Here is a 21,911-nt window from a genome sequence, read left to right as displayed (position 1 = left end):
CCAGCGGGGCCCGGGCTATCAGAAAAGCACGGCATTTTCAGGGCTGAGGAAGGAAACCTCAATTCAAAACCAAGTTCTGGAGGAGGAAAGGGGTCCTCAGCCGCAGGCGAGCACAGCGTGGCCTTTGGGTCTGGTTCTAGCCTGGGCCCCTGCAGGGGCTTGGAGGGCACGGGAGCACCACTCCGGGAGGAACCACACGGCCACGTCCATGCTGGTGCCCAGCACGGCCTGAACAGCTTTCTCTCCTGCCGGCTACCCCGGGAGACAGACAAGCCAGCGGTGCCCCTGACACGGCACATGGGGGGTACCCAAGGCCGCCAGTGGGAGGGCCCCCCTGAGCCCTGCGGGCCCAGGGACAGGCCTCACCAAGAAGCTGCCCGGCTGGATTTTGGACTGGCACCACTCCCAGGGAGGGACCCAGGACAGACCGTGCTCGGGGTGGCTTCTCAAGGTGCATTCCCCACTGACAGACACGGCTGCCGGTGACACTGTCCCAACGAGCCTCATTGACTCAGTCACTTCTCGTATAACCGTCTGGTACGACCTGTTGCGGAGAAGGACTGAGGCCCCAAGGGGTGCAGCGGCTTGGCCGAGGTCCCACAGTGAGTCACCGGCAGAAGCGGACCCAACGGCTCCCTACGTCCAGGCTCAGGTTCTTTCTGCCACACCATGGGCTCTTGAACCCAAAAGAGGCAAGGTGGGGGTGAGAGGTCGGGGAATTGAAGTGGCTCCGGGTTCAGACCGCCTGGGTGCAAGTCTCCTTCTACCATCCCTTGCTGCGTGGGCCGGGCCGCCCCTGGCCTCCCGGCCTCAGCTTCCTCAGCTGTTCAGTGGCCACGTGACACCTCTGGCGGGGAGTCCTCTGAGAGAGAACCCACGCTCGGGTCGTGGCGCCCAGGGTGAGGGCGGTGATTACCTGCCGGCGGACACCCCGTCCTTCTGTGGGTTTGGGATCTCCTCACATACAGTCAGGAGAGCGGCGGCCATACACACACAGTAGGCGGCGCTGGAACCCAGGCCGGCCCCGGTGGGCAGCTGTGACCACACCATGATGTCCAGGCTGGGCAGGGCCCTGAAACACAGCAGGGTGCAGAGCGTGACTCTCTTGAGATCGAGTTAGCGGTCAAGGCCCAGGACTGGACATTGGCAGGGCCTGACTCCAAGCCTTCGGCCTCGGTTTCTGAACTCGGGGACATTTGCCCTCCCCAAAAGCGGCCCTACAGGATGGGCAGGAAGTCATGGTGAACCAGGCAGCTTGGAAACAGGTACCAGGATCCTTTAAAGCACGACGTTCCCTCGTGAACCACCAACCGCTTCTCTCAATTCCTTCCTGTTCCCTGCACAGCGGGGCTTTCCCGTGGCCCTGCTCTGTGTGTATCCCTGCCCAGGATGGCCTCTTCCTCCCCCCCACGCAAACTCCTACCCATCCTGCAAAACCCTTCTCAAACGTCCTTTCCACTGGGAAGCTTCCCCTGGCCACCCACCCAGAAGCCATGCCTAGCTCGCCCCGACGGCCCCCTTTCTCCACTGAGATCTTCTCTAGGTGCACTGTGTGTTCACAGGATGCTTCCCCTGTTGCATTTCCCCCAAGCAAGGACTGTTAAACTTTATGTTCTGTATTTCCCGTAAAGTAATTCTGCTGTTTTCCACGTATAAGATTATAATGAGAATCTGCTTTACAAACTACACACGCCCGCCCCACTCAGATCAGGATGTTCTGAAATGTGCACCCCTTCCCAGAAAGGGACGTGCCCCTCACTCCAGATGAAAACCCCATGGCGGACAGCAAGAGTTGAGATGTTTGTGAATGTGCCCTCTGCACCGTGCCTGGCCCTTTGCTGTCTGAGTAAAGGGCTGGCTGCCCCTTGAGGCTTTCCCTTTGAGCCTGGGACCAAAAAAAAAAAAAAAAAGAAAAAGAAAAATCACTGTGGGCTAGTTACAGAGCTAGGCTCATTTCATATATAATATTTCCAACCCTCCGATAGTTTCCTTGGGAGAATATTAATGGCTCTTATTTCTCAAGCTGTGTGCCAGGTTCTGCGTCATGCACTTTAGATAAATAAACTCTCTCACCCTCACACAAAGCCTACGAGGTAGGTACTATTACTTACCCCCATTTTACAGATGAGGACACTGAGGCCCAGGGAGGGTAAGAACCTCAAGGAAGCTAGTGGGCGGCCGCCGTGGGGTCTGACCCAACATGCCCTGACTCCCCATCACCACGTGACACGGGCTCACCAGCACCGCCACCCCGGCAGCCGGCCTCCCTGATGGCAGGCAGCCCAGGTCCTATGTTAAGGGGTGGAGCGGACGTCGGCTTTACTTTGCTCGTCAGTTTCCCCCGGGGCTGCGGGACAGGGAGCAGGGCTGCCTCTGTGGGCGTGGCCCGGGAGGAGCCACGTGGCAGAGGCGGGAATCTGGCTCTGGGCCCAGGCCACGCACGTACCTCTGCTTCCGGCCGATGGACAGGTACAAGTGGAGGAAGGCCAGCACGGCCAGGCGCTCGGGGCTGGCGCCGTCCTCGGGGAAGCCCGCCAGCTCCTTCAGCCTCTTCACTTGCTCTGCGGTGGGCGCCGTGGCGTCACCTTGCTCTGTGGCAAACAAGCACACGTGGCCGGGTGAGAGGGTCGCAGGCGCGTTCATAGACAACGGAACACGGGAACCCGAGCGGGCGTGAGGATCAGCATCTGAGGGACATGGGTTCGCGGCCCGACCACCGGGGCCATGTCTGCCGGGGGCTTTGGGCTTTGCGGGCATGCACACTAGGGTGTGGGTCCCGACGGTACCCTTTACCGGCTCTGGGGCCTTGAGCACATGACTTACCCTCTCTGAACCTCAGTTTCCCTCCTTGGTAGGCAGGGATAGGAGCAGTACCTCCTCCAATAAACTGAAATAAGGTGCTTAAGACCCGCAGCACAGCTCCTGGCGTGTAGTACGTGCTTTATTAATGGTCGTCTTGAAACGCACATACGCACACGAAGTGCATGCTAGCTCGACCACTCAAAGGTCTGGGTTCGACCCCCATGGTACAAAACCAAAACCAAAGGCAGTATTCAATTATCCCCCAAACACGTCCCTCTCCCGAACCAACTCTTGAGAATGGGACACTCAAAATCAGAGAATGTGAAGTGCTGACATTTGCTTGGGCAGCAGGAAGAGGCCCGGTAGGAGGCTGGGCTGCTTTCCTCGGAGAGCCTGAGGAGGCCGAGCAAGCCCGACCAGCTTTACAAATTGCTCCCTGAGTCACAGGTCCAACTGTAAAGGGAACAGAACATCGAGCTTGGTGCGTGGGCACTGGGAAATGTTAGGGTGGGGTACGCGTGAAGCCCTGTGTATTCCCCGAAATAATGACACACTAAAGGCAGCCGAACCAGTTAACAGTGTTACGGAGAGCGCAGACATTTCAGAGCGCTGCAAGGGAAATGGAATGACTCATTAAGACACTGGATAGTTTAGGGGCGCCTGGGTGGCTCAGTAGGTTAAGGGTCTGCCTTCAGTTTAGGTCATGATCCCAGGATTGAGCCCCACATTGGGCTCCCTGCTCAGCGGGAAGCCCGCTTCTCCCTCTGCCCCTCCCCCTGCTCATGCTCTCTCTCTCTCTCAAATAAATAAAAAATCTAAAAAAAAAAAAAAAGACTTTGGAAGAGTTTGGAAAGATCTGGGTCTGAATCCTTTCTGCATCACTGACAATGCTATGTGACCTGAGCCACTTGGCCCCTGAAGCTCAGTTTTCTCATCCATAAAATGGGGATGGATACCACCACCTGTGTCCAGGGCAAGCTGGAGGATTCTAAGAGTGCCAATATCCACGACACACTAGTCCAGTGCCTGGCACACATAAAGATGCCCAATGAAATGAAATGTTCCTGGTTTTTGTAACTATTGGGAAGCAACCAGAGAATACTGAAAGAAAAAGACAGAGAGCCTGGCAATCTACTAGAAAACATGTCTCTGAAAGGCTCATGTTCCATATTCCTTTTTCTCCTTGGAGAAATCACTCAGAAGCCCTCACACACGTACTACACTCTGCGTCCCAGCCCCGGCCCACCTCTGATCCTGCCGGATTCTCACAGCAACCCTCCCAGGCCACAGGACTCTGCTCACAGAGGCTCCGAGGGATAAGTGACCTGTCCAGGCTCACACAGGCAGGGGAACATCTCCAGCCTTGGGGAGGGGAGGCCCGGTGATCCTGGAATCACCCAGGGAGCTTCTTTCAAAATACACCTGCCTGGTCCCCTGCCACCACGACCCCTGTTCTTAATAGGAGAGGGGCAGGGCCAGGAATCTGTCTGTATTGTTAAGAACAACAACAATGAAAACCTCCCCGGGGGATCCCAAAGCATGACTGGTTGAGAAATGGGGCTTTCTGCCTGTTCCTCATCTCCCTGCAAAATTCGGGAGTGGCTTGCTGTGGACTGATGGTCCCAGAGGGCAGGGAGCAGTTGGGAAAAGACCCCGGAGGACTCCCACTTGTCCCACTCTGGCTGAGAAACACCGTTCCAAACAATGAGGCATCAGCCTGGCGAGGAGACAGCAAATGAACGGAGAATAGAAAACCCCCTTCAGCTTTGGTGCTGGTGGCAAGCGACCCTGCGGATGAAAAACCCTGCCTGCTTATGAGGGGACACAACATTCACAATATTATCTAAAATCAGCGCAGGGGTCTTTATTTACTGGCATGGAAAGAGAGTCCTGATACACTGAAGAAAACAAACAAACCACACAAGTTTGTATGGCCTGATCGGATTTTGGTTAAGGAACAAGATATCCTCCCCATCTCCCTCAATCTATCTATCCATCTGCAGAAAATAATCCAGAAGGATTAACACCAAAATGCTGAGAGTTGTCATGCGGGGTGGTCAGGGGGGCAGTGGTAACAGGTGCCTCTTTTTTTTTTTTTTTTTTACTTGACTGTGTTTCACTATCGACTCTGTTTTCCAGTAAGCATGTTACTTTTATTTTTAATGATTTTTAATGATACCCAACACCAATCAATACCTCCTCCTTGTCAAAACCATCTCACAGAAGGAAGGCTCCCTTTGTCCACTTTCAGACCTCAGGACCCTCCCAGAGGTCACTAATCACCCCTGCATGTGCATACATACTGATACTTAATCTGGGTCGTTCCTTAGATGCATGTTATTTGCATCTTGTGGTTTTTCATCCAACAACAGGCCTTGAGGATCAGTCCACTACAACCCACATAGATCTAGTGCATCATTTGACACTCTTAAGTTTAAAAATATAAGTAAGTAAAGCTAATTTTATGGGGTCGAGAGAAAACACCCCCAGAGTGGCTCGTCTCTGACCCTCTCAGAGACAGCCTAGAATAACTACCCAGCTGTCCCCTTTCTCCTCTGGTCAGGGCCCAGGCTCTTCCCACACCCGGTTCCTGCCCGCTGCACTTACCCAGAAAGCTCGTGTCCTGCAGCTGAAGCCTGGCCACATCCCAGGCCTGCTTGACGCCAATGTTTGGTAAGTTGAGGCACACTTTCCCATTGCTGTGGGGCTGAAGCCGGAGGAATGTTCTCAAGTTCAAGGCCACAGCCAGTGCCACCTGTAGAATAAAGGGCAAAAGCAATGAGCCTGGGCATGGGGGGAGGTGCAAAGAGTTTGGCTCCAGTCTTAAAACCGGGGGTCAATGTCAATGTACTGAGGAGAGAGAGCACATACTAGCGTATAGGGCACATACGACCAACATTTCTTTGCCCACCCATGCCCGTGGCAGACACTGCTGATCAACCTTGGCATGCTCTCCCACTAAGTGACACAGCCTCTTCCCATCAATTAGGAGCTAATATCTACTTATGTTTGCCCTCCCCGTGCAAAACTTCAGAAGTCCTCCACACCAAGGAAAGGCTTCCCCGCAATCATCACGTCAGCAAAGATAAAGTTAGGAACACAAAGAATGACGAGGAGTGGAGGAGCACAGGAGTGGAAAAAAGCATGAGCTGTGGGTTCAGACAGACTTAGGTTCATTCCCGGTTCTGCTAAGGTACATGGGACCCTGGTCAAGCTACCAACCCTCTCCTAAGCCTCAGCTTCCACATCTGCAAAATGGGATAATCAAAGTTTAACCACAGAGGGCCGTCCTAAGAGTTAAATGAGATAATGCATCTCTCAGTTTTCTTTGCTGGATCCTACTCATCTTCCCCACTTCTGAATGTTGGGGTGCCCCAGGGCTCAGCGCTCCCACCTCTTTTCTTCTCCACCGAAGCCCAGCTTCCAGGTTGTCTCATTCCACCTGTACAGCTTTACATTTCAACTTTGTGCTCTCTTACTGGGTGAGGCCAGGGAAGCCCTTCAGTGGGTGTAAGACCTGTCTCTTCCCTGCCTTGCTGCAGAGAAACTGATCTCCTCTCCTACGTACTCCCAGGCTATGCCTCCAGGCTTTCTTTTGGCTTAAGAGTAGGGTTAGGGAGAAGAGGTGCCCAATTCTCAAAGGCTCTGGGGGACTTTACCTTGCCGTGGACCACGGCATGCTCTCCGTGAAGGATGACTTTCCCTGGAGCAGACACCAGCAGGACTTCTGACAGCATGGCTCCTGACAATCCTGAAAGAAAAAGCCAGAGAGGGGTGCCTGGGTGGCTCAGTCGTTAAGCGTCTGCCTTCGGCTCAGGTCATGATCCCAGGGTCCTGGGATCGAGCCCGGCATCGGGCTCCCTGCTCCGCGGGGAGCCTGCTTCTCTCTCTCCCACTCCCCCTGCTTGTGTTCTCTCTCTCACTGTATCTCTCTTTGTCAAATAAATAAATAAAAATCTTAAAAAAAAAGAAAAAGAAAAAAAGAAAAAGCCAAAGAGAGGATGAAGCGATACTAGAGAATGCCTAGTTCAAACTCATCATTCTAACAAAAAAGGCAGCTACCATTCAGCACTTGCTATGCACCCCAAAGACTGTGCAGTGAGGCAGTGCACTAAACGCATGAGAAAGACCTGGGTTCAAATCCCAGTTCTTCCACTCTCCAATGAGGTCATCTTCGCTAACCCACTCAAATGGCTAGGAATCTCGGTTTCCTCATGTTATGTGGGGACAAGAACTGGACTTACTTCAGTGGGTTTTGGAAAGGTTACTTTACATAATGCAAGAGGAACACTTGGCAGTGTCCGGCACTCATTCAATTACTGACAGCTATCTGTTACTGGTTCTGTTCCTGGTTGCAGCTTTTATTACTGCTGCTGTCGAAGGCAGAAATTTAAACGAAATCATGGGCCAGAAGGAACGCTTCCCTGGACTTCTAGGCTGTTTCCATTGCCTCACGATGATAAATCACAGGCTGTAGAGAACAGCCGTCAAACCCCTTCTTGCAAACGTAAGCCAGGATCTCTACGATACAGAGTCCTAGAAAGTGACTCGCTGGGTCTACAGGTGTGCGCGGCTTAGATTTTTATAAACTCTGCAGAATTACCACCCATTTAAGGCCTCACGTGCATTACCTTAATATAAGACACGAGCCGCACAACAAGCCACGTACTATCGTGATCCCGTTTCTTAGCGGTGGAAACTGAGGCTCGGAACCGGGAAACCTACTGCTGGTCCAAAGCTCCAAACCACTTCAGATTCAAGTTCGCCGACCGCTCGGGACGGACTCCCAGAGTCGGGGACACGGAGCCAGAGAAGCCGGGAGCCCGGCCCGAGGTCGTCCTGGGTCTCAGCGTCAAACCTCGCGCCACCCGGCCCCGCGACCCCAGCTTCTCACCTGCCTCCGCCCGCCCCGGGAGCAGAAGCGGGAGCAGCTCCGGACCTAGTCCCCGAGCGCCCCTCTCCCGGGGGGAGGGGCTCGTCCTTCCTCTCCGCCAATCAGAACACGCGAGCTGGGCGTCCTTTCCCAGTTGGCTTGAACATTGAGCAATAGGTGTTGCAACAAAGCTGTCACGGGTTTCCCCGCCCCTTCAGTGAACCAATGGGAAGCAAGCTCCTGGGAGTGTCCCGCCCTGGGTCGAGAGCCACGGACCAATGGAAAATGGGGCTGAACGGTGGTGCGGCCGGAGGTAGGTGGAGTCACTCCGGGACCTGGACGGGAGCCTGGCGGAGTCAGCCCCCGACGAGCTGCCTGGCGCATGGCTGTGTGGGGCCTGGGAGGCCGCCTTGGCCTGCGCGGCGGTGTCGGCGCCGGTAGGCTACTGTGTCCCCGTTTCCAGAGCCACCGCCCCCAGGGCGTGAAAGACGGGGACGGGTGAGTGCCTGGCTGGGTGGGTAACTCGGTTACCTGCCGCAAATTGTGGGGTCGTCGCTATGATGACGTCACACCGCTGTGAGGTCACCGTAGCAACCGCCGGGTGACGTCCTCTCTTGGTCCTAAGTGGTCACGTGGCCACGTGGGCACCGTGGAAGCCAGAGACCAACATTTCTTTGCCCAAGTCCGAAGGAAGCCCAGCTGTCAGGGGTCAGGGCAGGACATGTCCCACGGGGGCCGGGAGGGCCATCTTGCCGGGCCTCACGGTCAGGTGGGGGCCTCAGTTCAGATTTTGACGTATCTCCAAGGCCGTTTATACCTTAAGACACAGAGATACACCAACGATCTGAAGATGGCTGTCATCATAGACCTTTAAACTTGCACCCCATTCCCGGACCTCAGAACCTGCAGAGTACCATGAATTAATAATGGATCGATAAATTTCATAGATCCAGTAATTGAACGTTTTGAATAACTTTCTAATGCCATGTTTTAGTGTCGAAGCCTGTGTTAAAGGTGTTATGTTGCAATTTGAAAATGCCAGAATTCGACTCTGTTTTAGCAGTTCATCATTCCTGAGTATACCTGAAGCTTCATAGAATGGAAGTGGCCCAGATTGCTTTCTCTCCGAGAAGCCTGGACTTGGCGGAATAGAGGATAAGAGTTTGGGTGGGTAGAAGTAAGGGTGGAAGTAAGAGTTTGGGGGGGAGTAAGGTAGTCTTGGGCATGAATCCCAGCCGTATGTCTTCCTTCCTGGGTGACCTGGGAAGGCAAGTGTCATCCTGTGAGCTCCAGTTTTCTCAACAGTAAAATGAAGGTCATAGGTAGTTCCTATCTTTGGGGCTGTGGGAAGATTCCAGGGGTGATTCCAGGAGAATGCCAGCAATCCAGTTAGCACAGTGCAGAGACTATGGAAAGTGATCAGTAAACTCTTTCCGTGAATATTTATTGAGCATGAGCTACTCTGCAGATATGGATGTGGGCAAGACACAGAACTTGCCCCCAAAGGGCTGCACTAGGAAGAAAAGGAGGGGAATGATGTCAGCAGAGATGCCGGCAGATGCTGGTGCCGTCCCTCAGGCTACAAGCAGCAAGCTGTGACCACTGAGGGAGGTGTCACACTGGGGAAGCCATCCCCACTCACCACGTCTTGATGTCTATTTCTCATCAGGCCACAATCTTCCTTGAAGACACCCAAGATCCCCAAGATATACACCAAAACAGGAGATAAAGGTAGGGGGCGGGTGAAACATGCAAAAAAAAAGATAGTCAACTCCATCTTAAAGTTCTGCCAAATCGTTCAGTCATTAAAAATTATGTAAATCTCAATAAATATCATCAAATATGATGTGAAATGAAAGAGGTCTAAGACATATATATATGTGTGTGTGTGTGTGTGTGTGTTTAAAATATATGTATTTTATTTTATTTTTTTATTTTAAATTTTTTTATTGTTATGTTAATCCCCATACATTACATCATTAGTTTTAGATATAGTGTTCCATGATTCATTGTTTATGCATAACACCCAGTGCTCCATGCAGAACGTGCCGTCCTCAATACCCATCACCAGGCTAACCCATCCTCCCAACCCCCTCCGCTCTAGAACCCTCAGTTTGTTTTTCAGAGTCCATCGTCTCTCATGGTTCGTCTCCCCCTCCGATTTCCCCCCCTTCATTCTTCCCCTCCTGCTACATTCTTCTTCTTCTTTTTTTCTTTCTTAACATATATTGCATTATTTGTTTCAGAGGTATTTTTTTAAAAGATTTTGTTTATTTATTTGACAGAGACACAGTGAGAGAGGGAACACAAGCAGGGGGAGTGGGAGAGGGAGAAGCAGGCTTCCCGCTGAGCAGGGAGCCCGATGCGGGGCTCTATCCCAGGACCCTGGGATCATGACCTGAGCTGAAGGCAGATGCTTAACAACTGAGCCACCCAGGCGCCCTTAAAATATATATATTTTAAAGATTTATTTATTTGAGAGGGAGAGGGAATGCATGCACAAGTGGGGGGAGGGGCAGAGGGAGAAGGAGAGAGAATCTCAAGCAGACTCCACTCTGAACACAGAGCCCAGTGCTGGGCTCGATTGCACGACTCTGGGATCATGACCTGAGCCAGACACTTAACCACCTGAGCCACCGGGGTGCCCCAGATGCCTAAGATAATGCCTAAGATATATTAAGTGATAAAAGCCAGTTGCAGAACAATCCAAATAATTGAAATCCACTTGGATAAAAGTGTGTGTATGTGTGTAGGTATGTATGTGTTCAGATAGGCATAGAAAACTCTGAAAGCTTACATCTTGGAATATTACCTGGGAGAGGGATTGAGGATTGAGTTTTGCGAGAGGGGAATGAACAGAAGGGTTTTCATTGTTTATGGTACATACTTTTATCCTATCCTATAATTTTTTGTAATGAGCATAGATTACTTTGATTATTTAAACAATACCAGAACGGGATGCCTGGGTGGCTCAGTCGGTTAAGTGTCTGCCTTCGTCTCAGATCATGATCTCGGGGTCCTGGGATTGAGCCCCATATTGGGCTCCCTGCTGAGCAGGGAGTTTGCTTCTCCCTCTTCCTCTGCTGCTCCCCCTGCTTGTGCGCACTCTCTCTCTCTTTCTCTCTAATAAATAAGTAAATAAAATCTTAAAAAAAAATTAATACCAGAATATAACGTACAGAAAAAAAGTGAGATGTGGAAGAATATGTCAGTGTGACACATTTTCTAAGGTTTAAAACTGTGCAGATCACTAGTGTATGTGTATTTTGGGGGGGGTCTATACTTATGCAGTAAAAGCATAAACGACATGCATAGGATGTATAGTATGTTTTTAATGCCACTGAACTGTACTCTTAGAAATGGTTAAAATAGTAAGTTTTATGTTATGTATATGTTACGACAATAAAAAAAAAAAGGAAAGAAAATGTGCCTAGGGACAACAAACAGAAGGTAGTGTTGATACCCTCCAGCAGAGACCTCTAAGGACAATGTAGTCAAGTCATTTGGGGTCATTAGCTCCTTACGTGGCATACCGTGGGCTCAGTGAGAAGATGCTGGAAAGGACTCATTATAGGACTGGGCTTATGTTAGGTGATTGGGGGAGAGTTCCAGGAAGTGAGGCTTTTGCTGTGGATTGGATGCTGTCAAGAAGCAGGCCTAATTCTCTAGTTGGGTTTCTTAAATCATTTTTAGCTGGAAGGTGGGAGAGACAAAGAGAGGCTGAAGCTATAATTGATAAAGGAGCAGCAGTCCCTCGCCTTGGCCAGAAAATGGGGGTGTTTGGTCATTGTTACAGTTTGGACAGTGTTCTGGGCTCAGACATGACTATGGAGGCTCTTGTTTTGGTCTTGATGTGTCACAGTCCGAGTGGGGCCGTCAGATGGTGTTCTGTGAATTCGTTCGAGTTCCAGCAGGAGAACACCACGGCCCACCTGTGAGCGCCAGGCCAGCTCCCGGCTGTGGGAAGCAGATTTGCTCTCTCTCCGTGGTTAGGGGAGAATGGTGGCAAATTGTGACCTAGGCAGAGATACAGAGAACTTCGATTTTACGTGAAATATAATTATAATGTATACATAGTATGTACCTCCATGTCTTATTTCTTTAGCAGGATGGTGAGTCCATGATTTTGAGGCTTAAAATAAAAGCATATCAGGAAAGAAGTGAGGGTCGTGGTTACCCTTAGGAGTAGCAACTGAAAGGGGGTACATGGCTTCAGGGATGCGGATCAGATTCTAGTTCTTGATCTGGGTGATCACGGGTATATTGAGGTGGTGGCAATTCATCAACATGTACACTTAATTTTTTTTTAAGATTTTATTTATTTGAGAGAGAGAAAGAGCCCGAGCGGGGGGAGGGGCAGAGGGAGAGAGAGAATTTCAAGCAGACTCCACGCTGAGCGGGGAGCCTGACGCGGGGCTCGATCCCAGGACCCTGAGATCATGACCTGAGCTGAAGTCAGACGCTTAACCGACTGAGCCCCCCAGGCGCCCCCAGCTTGTACACTTAGGATTTGAGCATTTTTCTGTGTATATGTTCTACTTCAGGTGGAAAGTTTTTTAAAAAGAGCATATCAGGAAAATAAAAAAAAAAATCTTAACTTGAGTGGCTAAACATTTTTTCACAGGGTTTTCTAGCACCTTCACTGGAGAAAGGAGACCTAAAGATGACCAAGTGTTTGAAGCCGTGGGAACTACGGATGAATTAAGTTCAGCCATTGGGTAAGGCAGACGGGATTAGCCTTGAGGTTGAGTTTGAATTGGCATCAGTCAGTGTAGTTTACGTGTAGCTCTCGAGAGTGCTGGCTGGTCCTTCGGGCTGCCAACGCTCGAGGAACCCACCTTGGCCTGGCAGTGCAGGGGCCTGGGGTCAGTTCCACAAGGCTCCCGGGCTGCAGGCTCCTTTCCGTTCCTGCCCTGCCTGCCCCTGCCTGGCATCCGTCCCATGCATATGAAGCTGCCGGCCCCTCCATCCCTGACTCCCCCACCCTCCGGGCGAGTACGCTTCTCAGTGACAGGCCTGGCTAGGTGAGATACTCAGGCCAGATAATGGCAGGTGCAGAGGGTCAGAGGGTCTGCCAGCAGAGTAGAGAAGGCAGACGCTTTGGTCTGTGTGTGAAGGTGGGAGGTGAGGCACAGGATGAAATGGGCAGAGGGGAAGGAAGGTGAGGTGGGCATCGGCTGTTTAGGATGAGCAATTCAGCAAGCCGTGAGCCCCCAGTCCGTGTGGGCAGGAGACGGGGGGCATCTCAGTTGTGGATTCTTTGTCAGATCGTGAGCGAGCACCTCCATGTGCCAGGCACGGCTCAGCAGGGCGCCCCAGCCCACATGCTCCGTGGAGCCCGCGGTCCGAGGGGGCCGGGGAGCAGACAGACACTAGAGGGACATCTACAGGCGGTGGGGGCCTGATGGAGCAAGCTCCGAGGAGGGGCCGACACCTGGCCTGCGTCATGGGGACATCCTCGGTGCCGATATTCCTGAGCACGTACTTTGTGCCTGGCAGGGGGATACTGCTGTGCTCAGGGCAGATGGTGTCCGGCCTGCAGAGTTGTCCCACACTAGATGACAAATGACACGTTTGTCTGTTTAGTTCTGACTGCAAGATGAACTACGAAGGTGCACTGGTGGTTCTTCATTGGCCCTTTTGAGGCCGTTCTCCACCCTTGTCTTCTCTGGTCTGCCCAGGAGGTAGCCTACATCACGTGGTGACGCTTTCACCCCCCCACCCCCACCCCAGTCCCCTTGTCCTCTGGCTTCTGGGTGGGTCCAGCCGATGGGAGGCACCAGCAGGAGACGGAACATTGGTGGAGACAGGTGTGGGAGCATTTCTGCCCCTGCTCCCCAGTGACTCTCGCCCGGCCGGCTGCAGGTTCCAGCTCTCCTGGGATGGTAGTGCCTTTGACCCTCCCTTGACCGCCCCCCTGTTCAGGCCCCTGCTTTTGCTAATCTTTGCCATCCATTGTCAGTTTCCAGAACTCTTCCCACACTCTGTTCATCGTCCCCTCACCAGACTTTCCTCTAGGAACCCTGTGAATGTGCCGCTGACTCTTCCCTGCCAGGACCCTGCCTGGTGCAGAGAGAGGGAGCAGAGTTTGGAGGGAGGCAGGAGCCGGGGTCCTGACCTGCACCTGGGGTGCTTGGCTTTCCTCGTCCCACCTGCCTTCCCAGGGAACTCCTACTCAGCCTTCAAAGTCCCACCTCCAGCACCACTTCCTCCAGGAAGCCCTCCCTGAACCCCAGCCAAGGCCAAGGTTCTCGGGACCCCGGCCCTTTCCTCCAGAGCACTAACCTCAGTTTGCAACGTCACATTCAGTCACGTGATACCCGATTCCCACCTCCCTGTCCTGCTGAACACAGCCTGTGTCCCTAGCGCTCACGCTGAACTGCCTGGACCGGGCCAGACCAGGCATTGAAAAAAGAAGCGTCGACTGGATCAGTAATGAGTATAAGAAAAGGCATTTTGAGCAACACACACCCGATAACCAAATGAAAGGGTCTGACATTCTTCTCGTCCCCAAGAAAAATAAGACCGCGTGTGTTAGAGCTGCATTAGCTAAAGGACCTGCACCCGGCGGACCTGCTGCCTCATGTAAGGGCAGGGCCCAGGCACGTCATGTTAGAGGCAGATTCTTTTCTTTTTCCTCATAGGTTTGCTTTGGAATTCATTGCAGAAAAAGGCCACCCATTTGCTGAAGAGCTTTGGAAAGTGAGTAGCAGTGTTGGGCCCCATGCTGGGATATTTGTCCGTGTGGCCGGGTGGCCGTCACTGCATTTGCCATCTGACCATCTCTTCCTCTCTGTGCCACCTGGGGCTAGTCACTCTTTCTCCGGGAGCCTCAGTTTCTCCACCTGCCAAATGGGGACACACATCATCCTCCCTCCCAGGCGAGGGGTGAGACAGCACCCGGGGGGGCGGGGGGAGTGTGAAGTGCAGTGGACTTGACCCAGGGCGATTCTGGCCCCTCCCAGGGGACGCTTGGCAATGTCTGGTGTTATTTTTGGTTGTTACATATGGAGGCGGGGCGCTACTGGCATGTGGGTGGCAAAGGCCAATGTCCTACCGTGCACAGGACAGCCCCACACCAGAGAATGCCTCGGGCCCGAACGTCAGCAGCCCCGGGGTGGAGAAAGCCGGGAAGGCCCGCTTCGGTAAGCCCTCAGCCAGCGGACTTTGTGGTCATTAGTATTCGTGTTCTGCTCCTTAGGAAGCCTGGAGGCTCTGACCCACAGACAGGACTTCAACAGTGGAGACAGGCACGCCCCCTAGAATGCACAGGACAAGGTTACAGTCTACGGGGTGACCTGAGACTGGAAGCTGCTCCCTGCAGGGTCAGCCCTGCCCGCTTCAGTCCTCCAGGCCAGGCCAGAGCCCACTGAGGCTCCTGGGAGCAGACAGAGGGCAGTGAGGGGGCTGCAGAAGGATGGGAGGCTTCAACTGCCAGAACATTCTGTGAACGAGGCACCTTCTGTGCACTGGAGGATGGCTTGCAGCCTCACGGTGGAGGACTGTTCATACCCACCGTGGTCATTTCTAGATCTTGTGCTCATCTCTGAGTGGAGTTGTGGAGGGAAAAGGCTGGGGAGGGGCGCCAGTGATGTGATGAGCCGACCTGTGCTTGAGGCTCCTGTCCTGTGGGTCACAGCTTCGACATCACCTCCTCCGGGGCCTGGGCTGGCCCCCTGGCTTCCCGCGGGCACCACAAAGAGTGTCAGATGGTCTGATCCTTCTGTCTCTCCCCACTGGCCTGGGCCCCCCGAGGGTGTGGACCGTGACTTTCTCACCCGGGAGCCCCACCAGGGCCCTGCTCGCCGGGCGTCTGGGAGAGCGCCGGGCTGCCCGGGCCCTGCTGTCCTCACAGAAGCCCGTGCCTGGAGGTCCGCGTCCACGTTGCATGGGGCCAAACCGAGACTCTGAAAGGGCCGCTTGCCCAAGGCTCCCCGGCTGGGAATCAGCAGAGCTGGGGTCCGATTCCCAGACCGGTGCCAGCTCCCTCCAGTCCTGGGGGCAGATGCTGCAGGGGGCCAGCCCCGGGGTGGTATTGTTGCTCCGCCTCCCACCGGAAGCCCCAGAGACACCAGGCGCTCGAGGAACTCACCCAAGTGGCAGCCCACGGAGGGTTCCGGTCCGCTGCTGGGTGGGCTCCCCTGTGTCCTGCTCCTGGCATGCTGTCACAGTGGCCCTCTTCACCGAGGTCGCAGACCCCCACCTGCCCCACGGCCCCCCTCTGGCTAGGCACAGTGTCCGAGGCCGTGTTTGCGGGTGTCATTGGCACAGGCTCCGGTGGGGTGTTTGTCACGCAGGGCTGACCCCGTTCTCACAGATACTCGTCCTTTATGGTTTAGAAAGCACAGTCACGTTTGGTGTCTTGGCCGAGCTGTTCTAGGTCAGAAAACCAAAGCTGTCAGTTTAGAGAAAAGGAAAAACCTCATGGGGCCCAGGCCCGAGGGAGACGAGGACCGGGTGAGAAGACCATCACTGGGCCATCACTGGGCGCTTGTCGCTCCTCGTCGGGGTGACCCAGATATCCCCGAGGGACCCAGGGCCCCTCTCAGCAGAGCTGGCGTCCAAGGCAGATGTGCGGAAGGTTCAGCCGACTTTGTTAATGCATTAGCCTCCGAGGGCCGGCTAGCCGAAGGATCGGATAGTCCCCGTCAGGCCAGACCCTGCGCGCCTTGCTGGCGTCAGGTAGCCCCTCTGCGCGAGGAGTCCCGTCATCTCCGCTTGGCGGGCCACAAGTGGATCTTCATTCTTGCCTTCTGTCGCTTCCCCAGATCCAGTGCTCGCTGCAGGATGTCGGCTCTGCCCTGGCGACACCGCGCTCCTCGGCCAGGGAGGCTCACTTAAGTAATCTCTCTGTGCTTGGAGGGCCCAAGGGGGTGGGGCTCTGTCCTGGGTGTCACCTGGGTTCCCCCAGCAGCCTGGCCCCTAGACCCCGAGAAGGAAGGACCTCCTGAGTCTGTGGGAGGGGTTTGTAGAGCCCCTGGGCAGAAGGGACACAGGGGTGGTTTCCTTGGTCTGGCGGGCCGTGGGTCTCACGGCTGTGTCCTCCTGCTTCCCCACCCCTAAGGACATGCCGCGTTCGAGGCAGGGCCCATCCTGGAGCTGGAGCAGTGGATCGACAAGTATTCCAGCCAGCTGCCCCCGCTCACGGCCTTTATTCTGCCGGTGGGTACCGAGGGGTCTCACCTGGGGGGGGCTGCCGGCCAGGCGTATTCACAGAAACACACAAGCATTGACTAAGTCCCCTCTTTTAATTTTTGTCAGTGACAGAAGCTGTCCCCCAGCTTCCCAAGTCCCCTCCAGACCCTCACCAGTCTCTCCCCAACCCCTGCCCACTTTGCCTTTGGAGGGGGGTGCCCAGCAGGTGTGCCCCTGCAGGGCCCCTGGAAGCAGAACACTGCCCATTGGGGTGCGGGGCCCTATGTACCTGTTGGCCCATCTGTCTGCTGTGGGCACGCCTGCCCCCCCCCCACGCTGCCCCGCTCCCCCCGCTCCAGCCAACACCCACTCTCTCCTTCCAGTCCGGAGGCAAGGGCAGCTCCGCGCTGCACGTCTGTCGGGCCGTGTGCCGCCGAGCAGAGAGATGGTAAGGGGGCCGAGGGAGAGGGCGGGGGGCCGGTCAGAGCAGCAGGTAGGCCTGGGGGGGTCGGCTCCATGCCGGCTGGCCCGCCATCGACAGACCTCCACCTGCCACCTTCACTACCAGGCGGCCACCAGCTAGACCAGGTCTCTGTCCTCAGAGCCCTGCGTCGCTGAGGGGAGACAGTGACCCGGGAGCCCACGAATGACAGATGATGTCACCACATCAAGAGCAGAGCTTCTAGAGAAACAAGAGCTTATGGGTGAACAGGGTAGGAGGCCAGGAGGAGGCCCTGGTGGGTTTAGCTGGTTATTGATAATTCCACTACTCATGAGGCATTAAAGTCAAAAGGCTATTCGGTGACGCTCCCTCCTCCCCTATGCCCTGGCTCCGCGTCCCTGGGGGTCGATGTAAGCGGGGCGGTCGGAGCTGGGCCGAGGTGAGGGGAGGACCCCACACCATGGGCAGGGCTGTGGGGCACGTGCTGTGGGCACAGGGAGGGTCATGCTGTGGGAGCCAGGAGTTGAAGGCTTGGGGGGCGGGGTGGGACAGTGTGCAGGGTGAGGGGACAGCAGGGGCAGAGGTGGCCCTGCACGGGACAGACACCGAGGAGGCCGAGTGTCTGGATCCAGAGCGAGAGGGTGTGGGGCACGATGAGGCCAGAGGCCGGGCAGAGCCTCGTAGGCGCAGAGGGGTCTGCCTCTGTCCTGAGAGCCACGGGAAGCCATGGATGGGGTGGCACGAAGGGACCCTGCTGGCTGCTGGGTAGAGAAGGGTCCAGAGGAGCCCCCATGGCTGTGGGGGGCCCACGGGGGAGGCTCTCCACAGACCAGCCAGCCGCTGTGCCGACATGTCAGGGAGGGGAGGGGCCCCCAAAAGCTCCGATAGCCTTTTCAGAGAAACTTTAAAAGAGCTCACTGCAAAGCCTCCATCTGCACTCCGAGACCAGCTGCCAGCGGCTTTACAGAGAAGTGGGAGTAAAGCACCACTTGGATACAGTTGGCAGGGCTGCGCTGGGCACTTCCTATTCCTTCTTCCATTGATGCCTCATGATAACCTTGGCAGAGAGGGGGTGGCAGCCCCCAACATACGGGAGCCAGGAAATTGGAGCTCCGAGAGGTGACATCCTGGCCAGGGCGGGCAGCCAGCTGGTCCCGAGCAGAGTCCAACCCTGAGCTCTGTCCACAGCCCCACATCATAAAGCTTTCATCGCTCACGAAGTGGTTTGCCAGAGAGATCCTGGGTAACAGAACTGTGGCCTCAACAAATTGGTCACTCGTACAAAATCATCCACCTCGGCAATGCTCATAATAGCAAAAATTGGAGAAACCCAGAGGCCCAACGACGGGGCTTAGTCGAGCGGAGGACGGGTCCTCAGTACCGGACAGGGAGGTGGAGACGTGCCTGTGGGATGAAAAAGCCCCTTGGGCAGGGGCCACAAACCCAGAGCCTCGGTTTGGGGGGGAGCACCTCCCAGCAAGGGCTGTGCGGCAGAGCGACACACAGGAGGGGCCCAGCGAGGGCAGACGGCAGTCCGCTGTCTGGAACGTCTGCAGCCAGACCGGCAAGGAGCTGCTTTGGACTCTGGAGGTGCTGGCGTGGGGCACAGCCCTGGGGCCCCCGGAATGTACGTGATGCGGTTTCCTCTCCTTCCAGTGTGGTGCCCCTTGTCCAGATGGGTGAGACGGACGCCAACGTGGCCAAGTTCTTAAACAGGTACTCAGATGGAATTCGGGGAGTCCCAGGCCTCTGAAAAACTAGGCCGATTGTAACAATAAGGCCAGGGGCCCCGCACACTCCTTCACTCCTTTCACACCCATGGAGGGTCTGTGGCGTGCCCGGGGCTGAGCCAGTGCAGGGCCGCTGCTGAGAACGAGGCAGGCGCCGTCCCTGTCCCTGGGGAGGTGAAGGTCTCACTGGGAGAGGCTGTTACAAAAACCGGTGGCACAAAACATAAAAACAAAGGGACAGTGTGTACCAAGGGGCCCGTTTCAGGTTTGAGGGACCAGGGAGCTCAGGCAGGGATCTTTCAGCTCCTCCCTGCAAGGCCCCGGGGCCATGTGAACTGAGAAGAGATAGCCGGGCCAAGCCAGCTCAGGGCCATTGGAGCCCAGGGCCCCCGAGCAGGACCCAGTGAGCTGGGCTGGCCCCGGGGAGGCTCCACTGGATTCTGTTGCAGCCTTGGCTCATGCAGTCCCAGTGTGGGCAAGGTCAGGGCCCGGGGGCAGGCTGAGAACCCAGGGGCCCCTGGGAGCTGTACTGGGTGTCCAGAAAGTGACTTCACAGCCAGGGTCTGGCCCCTCGCTGTGGTCACTCTTCCCACTGGGATGTGACCTGACCAGTTCCATTCTTCCTGGGAGGTGGGTGGGCCCGAAGGGAGTGAGGAAGGTTCCATTCATTCTCATCGCAGTGACCTTTGGGGAACATTATAGTCCCGTAGTGTTGTGTGGGCCGGGCCAGTTCGTTCCCTTAGCAAGGAAGGCGGCACTGAGCAGATGAGATACAAGGATGTCATCACCCCCCAGGAATGGGGGACGCCCAGAGCAGAATGTCTTCCGCTGCCCCCAACCCCTGTCCCCAGAGAGACAGCCAGGCATTAGGAGGAGGGAGGCTCGATCCCAGTGGGGGCGTGGGTCAGGGAAGGTTCCAGCAGGACCTGGCATGGGGCTGGCCTCAGAGAGTAGGATTGGGGCCGGGAGAGGTGGAGGAGGGTGGTGGTCAGTGCTCAGCATGAAAACAAGGAAAAGTGGGGGACAGTTGAGAGGTGGGCGGCTTCCTGAACTCACTGCAGCCACCCTAAGGGCAGGCTGGGTGTTTCAGTTTTGGGTGTCTCAATCCTGGCCACTGGAAGGTACAGAAAGCAGCCCAGGAGGGGCCCAAAGCCATCAGCCCTGTGAGGCCGGGTGGAGGTAGCGGCCTCATGCAGCAGGAAATGCCCGAGCCCTGGTGCCAGAGTCATAGAAAATGGCCTGGAGGGCCATCCATCAAGCCCAAGTTGGCTGAGCACCCGCTGTCCCGCCCAGTGCTCCTAGGGCGTGTGATTTATATTTCCTCCTTGAAGGCTAATATGGGAAGGACCCGGTTAGCATTGATCTCTTATTTCAAATCATCCCGTTGACTTCTCTCTGCCCCTCCAGACTCAGCGACTATCTCTTCACGTTAGCCAGATACACGGCCATGAAGGAGGGGAATCAGGAAAAAATATACAAGAAAAATGACCCGTCGGAGCAAGCCTGAGGCACGTGGAAATAATGCAAAGGGGGAGATTGGCAGACCCCTTGGAGGTGAAGAGTTTGCCCTTCCTGTCCTGATTCCTGAAGATCTCAGCCAGGGGCGCTGGGCGAGACTCCTGCCCGCTCCCCTAGGCTCTCCGGGGTCGTGGAGGAAGTGGGAACGAATGAACTCGCTATTGCAGAAAATAAGGTAAAGTGATTGCTGTGCAAGGAAGAGCCACGTAGAAAAACAATAAAAGTGGGAAAAGCTCGAGCTGTGTGCACGTGTGCGTGCGTGTGTTGAGAGAGCCCTTTCACTGCGGGCTCAGGGGGCGTAAGGATTTGGAGCCGTACCAGAGGCCCCTGGAAGTGGAACTGTGATTTAGCCATGCCACAGGGGCTGTAAGTGTCACGTTTATAAAGGGGAAGGACAGCTGCAGACACACGAGGTGTGCATGGCAGGAGTGCAGCCCAGAGACCCCCCCCCACTCCCGGGGGGGAGCCTTCCTCCCTCGGTGGGGGGCAGGGGGCTGAGGGACCAGGGGCGAGGGGCGGAGACCCTGGGGAGAGCACAGCATGGCTCAGAGGAGGACTTCTTTCTCTGCTGGTCTCGGCCTCTGAGATCCGTGCCACGGCTGTGTTTTATTTCTCTTGTCACCCCTGCCCCCCCCCCCCAAACGACCCTGCCAGGGCCAGCTGTGTCCTTGGGAAGGGGATATTTATGCAGGGCAGGGAGGCGGCCCGAGAATGTGGAGACTGCACGCCGCTAATTGCAGGAAATGACTCGGGAAGGGCAGGCTCTCGCAACCTGTCAGGGCCCAGATGCCTGGCGGACTCCGTGCGGCACTCACTCGGTCACTGAGCCCCTGCTCAGCGCCAGGCCCCAGCTCGGCTCGGGGAGCCTGCTCACCCTGGCTGTCCTAGCCAGCGGCTCCGCGACGGCGACAACCATCGGTCACGTGCAGACTTGGGCTCTCACTGTCACCGCTGTGCCGGCGAGTTTTGCCGAAGGAACAGGTGCATGGCATCCTGCTGGATCGCTCCCTCGGTTCCCGGCCGGCCGAGGTGCCGGCGCGCGGGGGAAGGAGAAGGCCCTCCCAGTGGTTAGTGCCAGGTCTGGGCCTCGGCAGGCGCCCGGTGCCAGTGAGCAGAGCGGAGCGCGGCCCCAGCACGACCGAGGGGCTCAGCACTCAGGCCGGGCCAGGGAGGCGCTTGCCCCGGGAGCTCGCAGGGACCCGGTCCACTCACTCCGGATCTTCCTGCAAGGAGCAGGACGTAGGTAGCGAAACGACAGCCCCTTGCTCCTAGCCGTGGTCAGACACCCTACAAAGGACGAGAGGAGCGCTTTGAGTAAAGACAGCAGCAGGTGAGGCTTCGGAACAAAGCAGTTGGCCTCTTGCCAAATCCCGGCCCCACTGCCCCTGCTGGGAGCGGCCGCTGCGGGCCG

The 21,911-nt window shown here is 55.7% G+C and overlaps 2 protein-coding genes across 5 annotated transcripts in view; one reads left to right on the top strand and one right to left on the bottom strand.

Annotated features, from left to right (window-relative positions):
• The window catches only part of MVK (mevalonate kinase), a 33,225-nt gene extending 25,435 nt beyond the window's left edge, over positions 1-7,790 (bottom strand). For 2 of the 4 annotated variants that reach the window (XM_078060865.1, XM_078060866.1), the window contains exons 1-5: positions 7,434-7,755; positions 6,462-6,553; positions 5,410-5,557; positions 2,447-2,591; positions 917-1,072 (exon numbers count right to left, since the gene is read on the bottom strand). In XM_078060865.1, coding sequence (XP_077916991.1) covers positions 917-1,072; positions 2,447-2,591; positions 5,410-5,557; positions 6,462-6,539 — 527 coding nt within the window. In that variant the 5' untranslated portion in view covers positions 6,540-6,553; positions 7,434-7,755. Of the gene's footprint in view, positions 1-916; positions 1,073-2,446; positions 2,592-5,409; positions 5,558-6,461; positions 6,554-7,433 lie in introns of all 4 variants that reach the window. The other 2 variants (XM_036085999.2, XM_078060867.1) reach the window with 2 other exon arrangements.
• A 199-nt stretch (positions 7,791-7,989) lies between these two features.
• MMAB (metabolism of cobalamin associated B) lies at positions 7,990-20,738 on the top strand. The gene is made up of 9 exons (XM_036085975.2): positions 7,990-8,173; positions 9,345-9,406; positions 12,300-12,393; positions 14,320-14,377; positions 16,444-16,516; positions 16,740-16,837; positions 17,194-17,258; positions 18,909-18,968; positions 20,390-20,738. The coding sequence occupies exons 1-9, from the start codon at positions 8,058-8,060 to the stop codon at positions 20,487-20,489; spliced, it is 726 nt and encodes a 241-aa protein (XP_035941868.1). The 5' UTR covers positions 7,990-8,057; the 3' UTR covers positions 20,490-20,738.
• The last annotated feature ends 1,173 nt before the right edge of the window (positions 20,739-21,911 follow it).

The sequence above is a fragment of the Halichoerus grypus genome, chromosome 13 (genome assembly GCF_964656455.1).
Source record: "Halichoerus grypus chromosome 13, mHalGry1.hap1.1, whole genome shotgun sequence".
Classification (NCBI taxonomy): domain Eukaryota; kingdom Metazoa; phylum Chordata; class Mammalia; order Carnivora; family Phocidae; genus Halichoerus; species Halichoerus grypus.
Note: the sequence above shows the minus strand (reverse complement) of the source record. Positions and strands in the feature narration are given on the sequence as shown.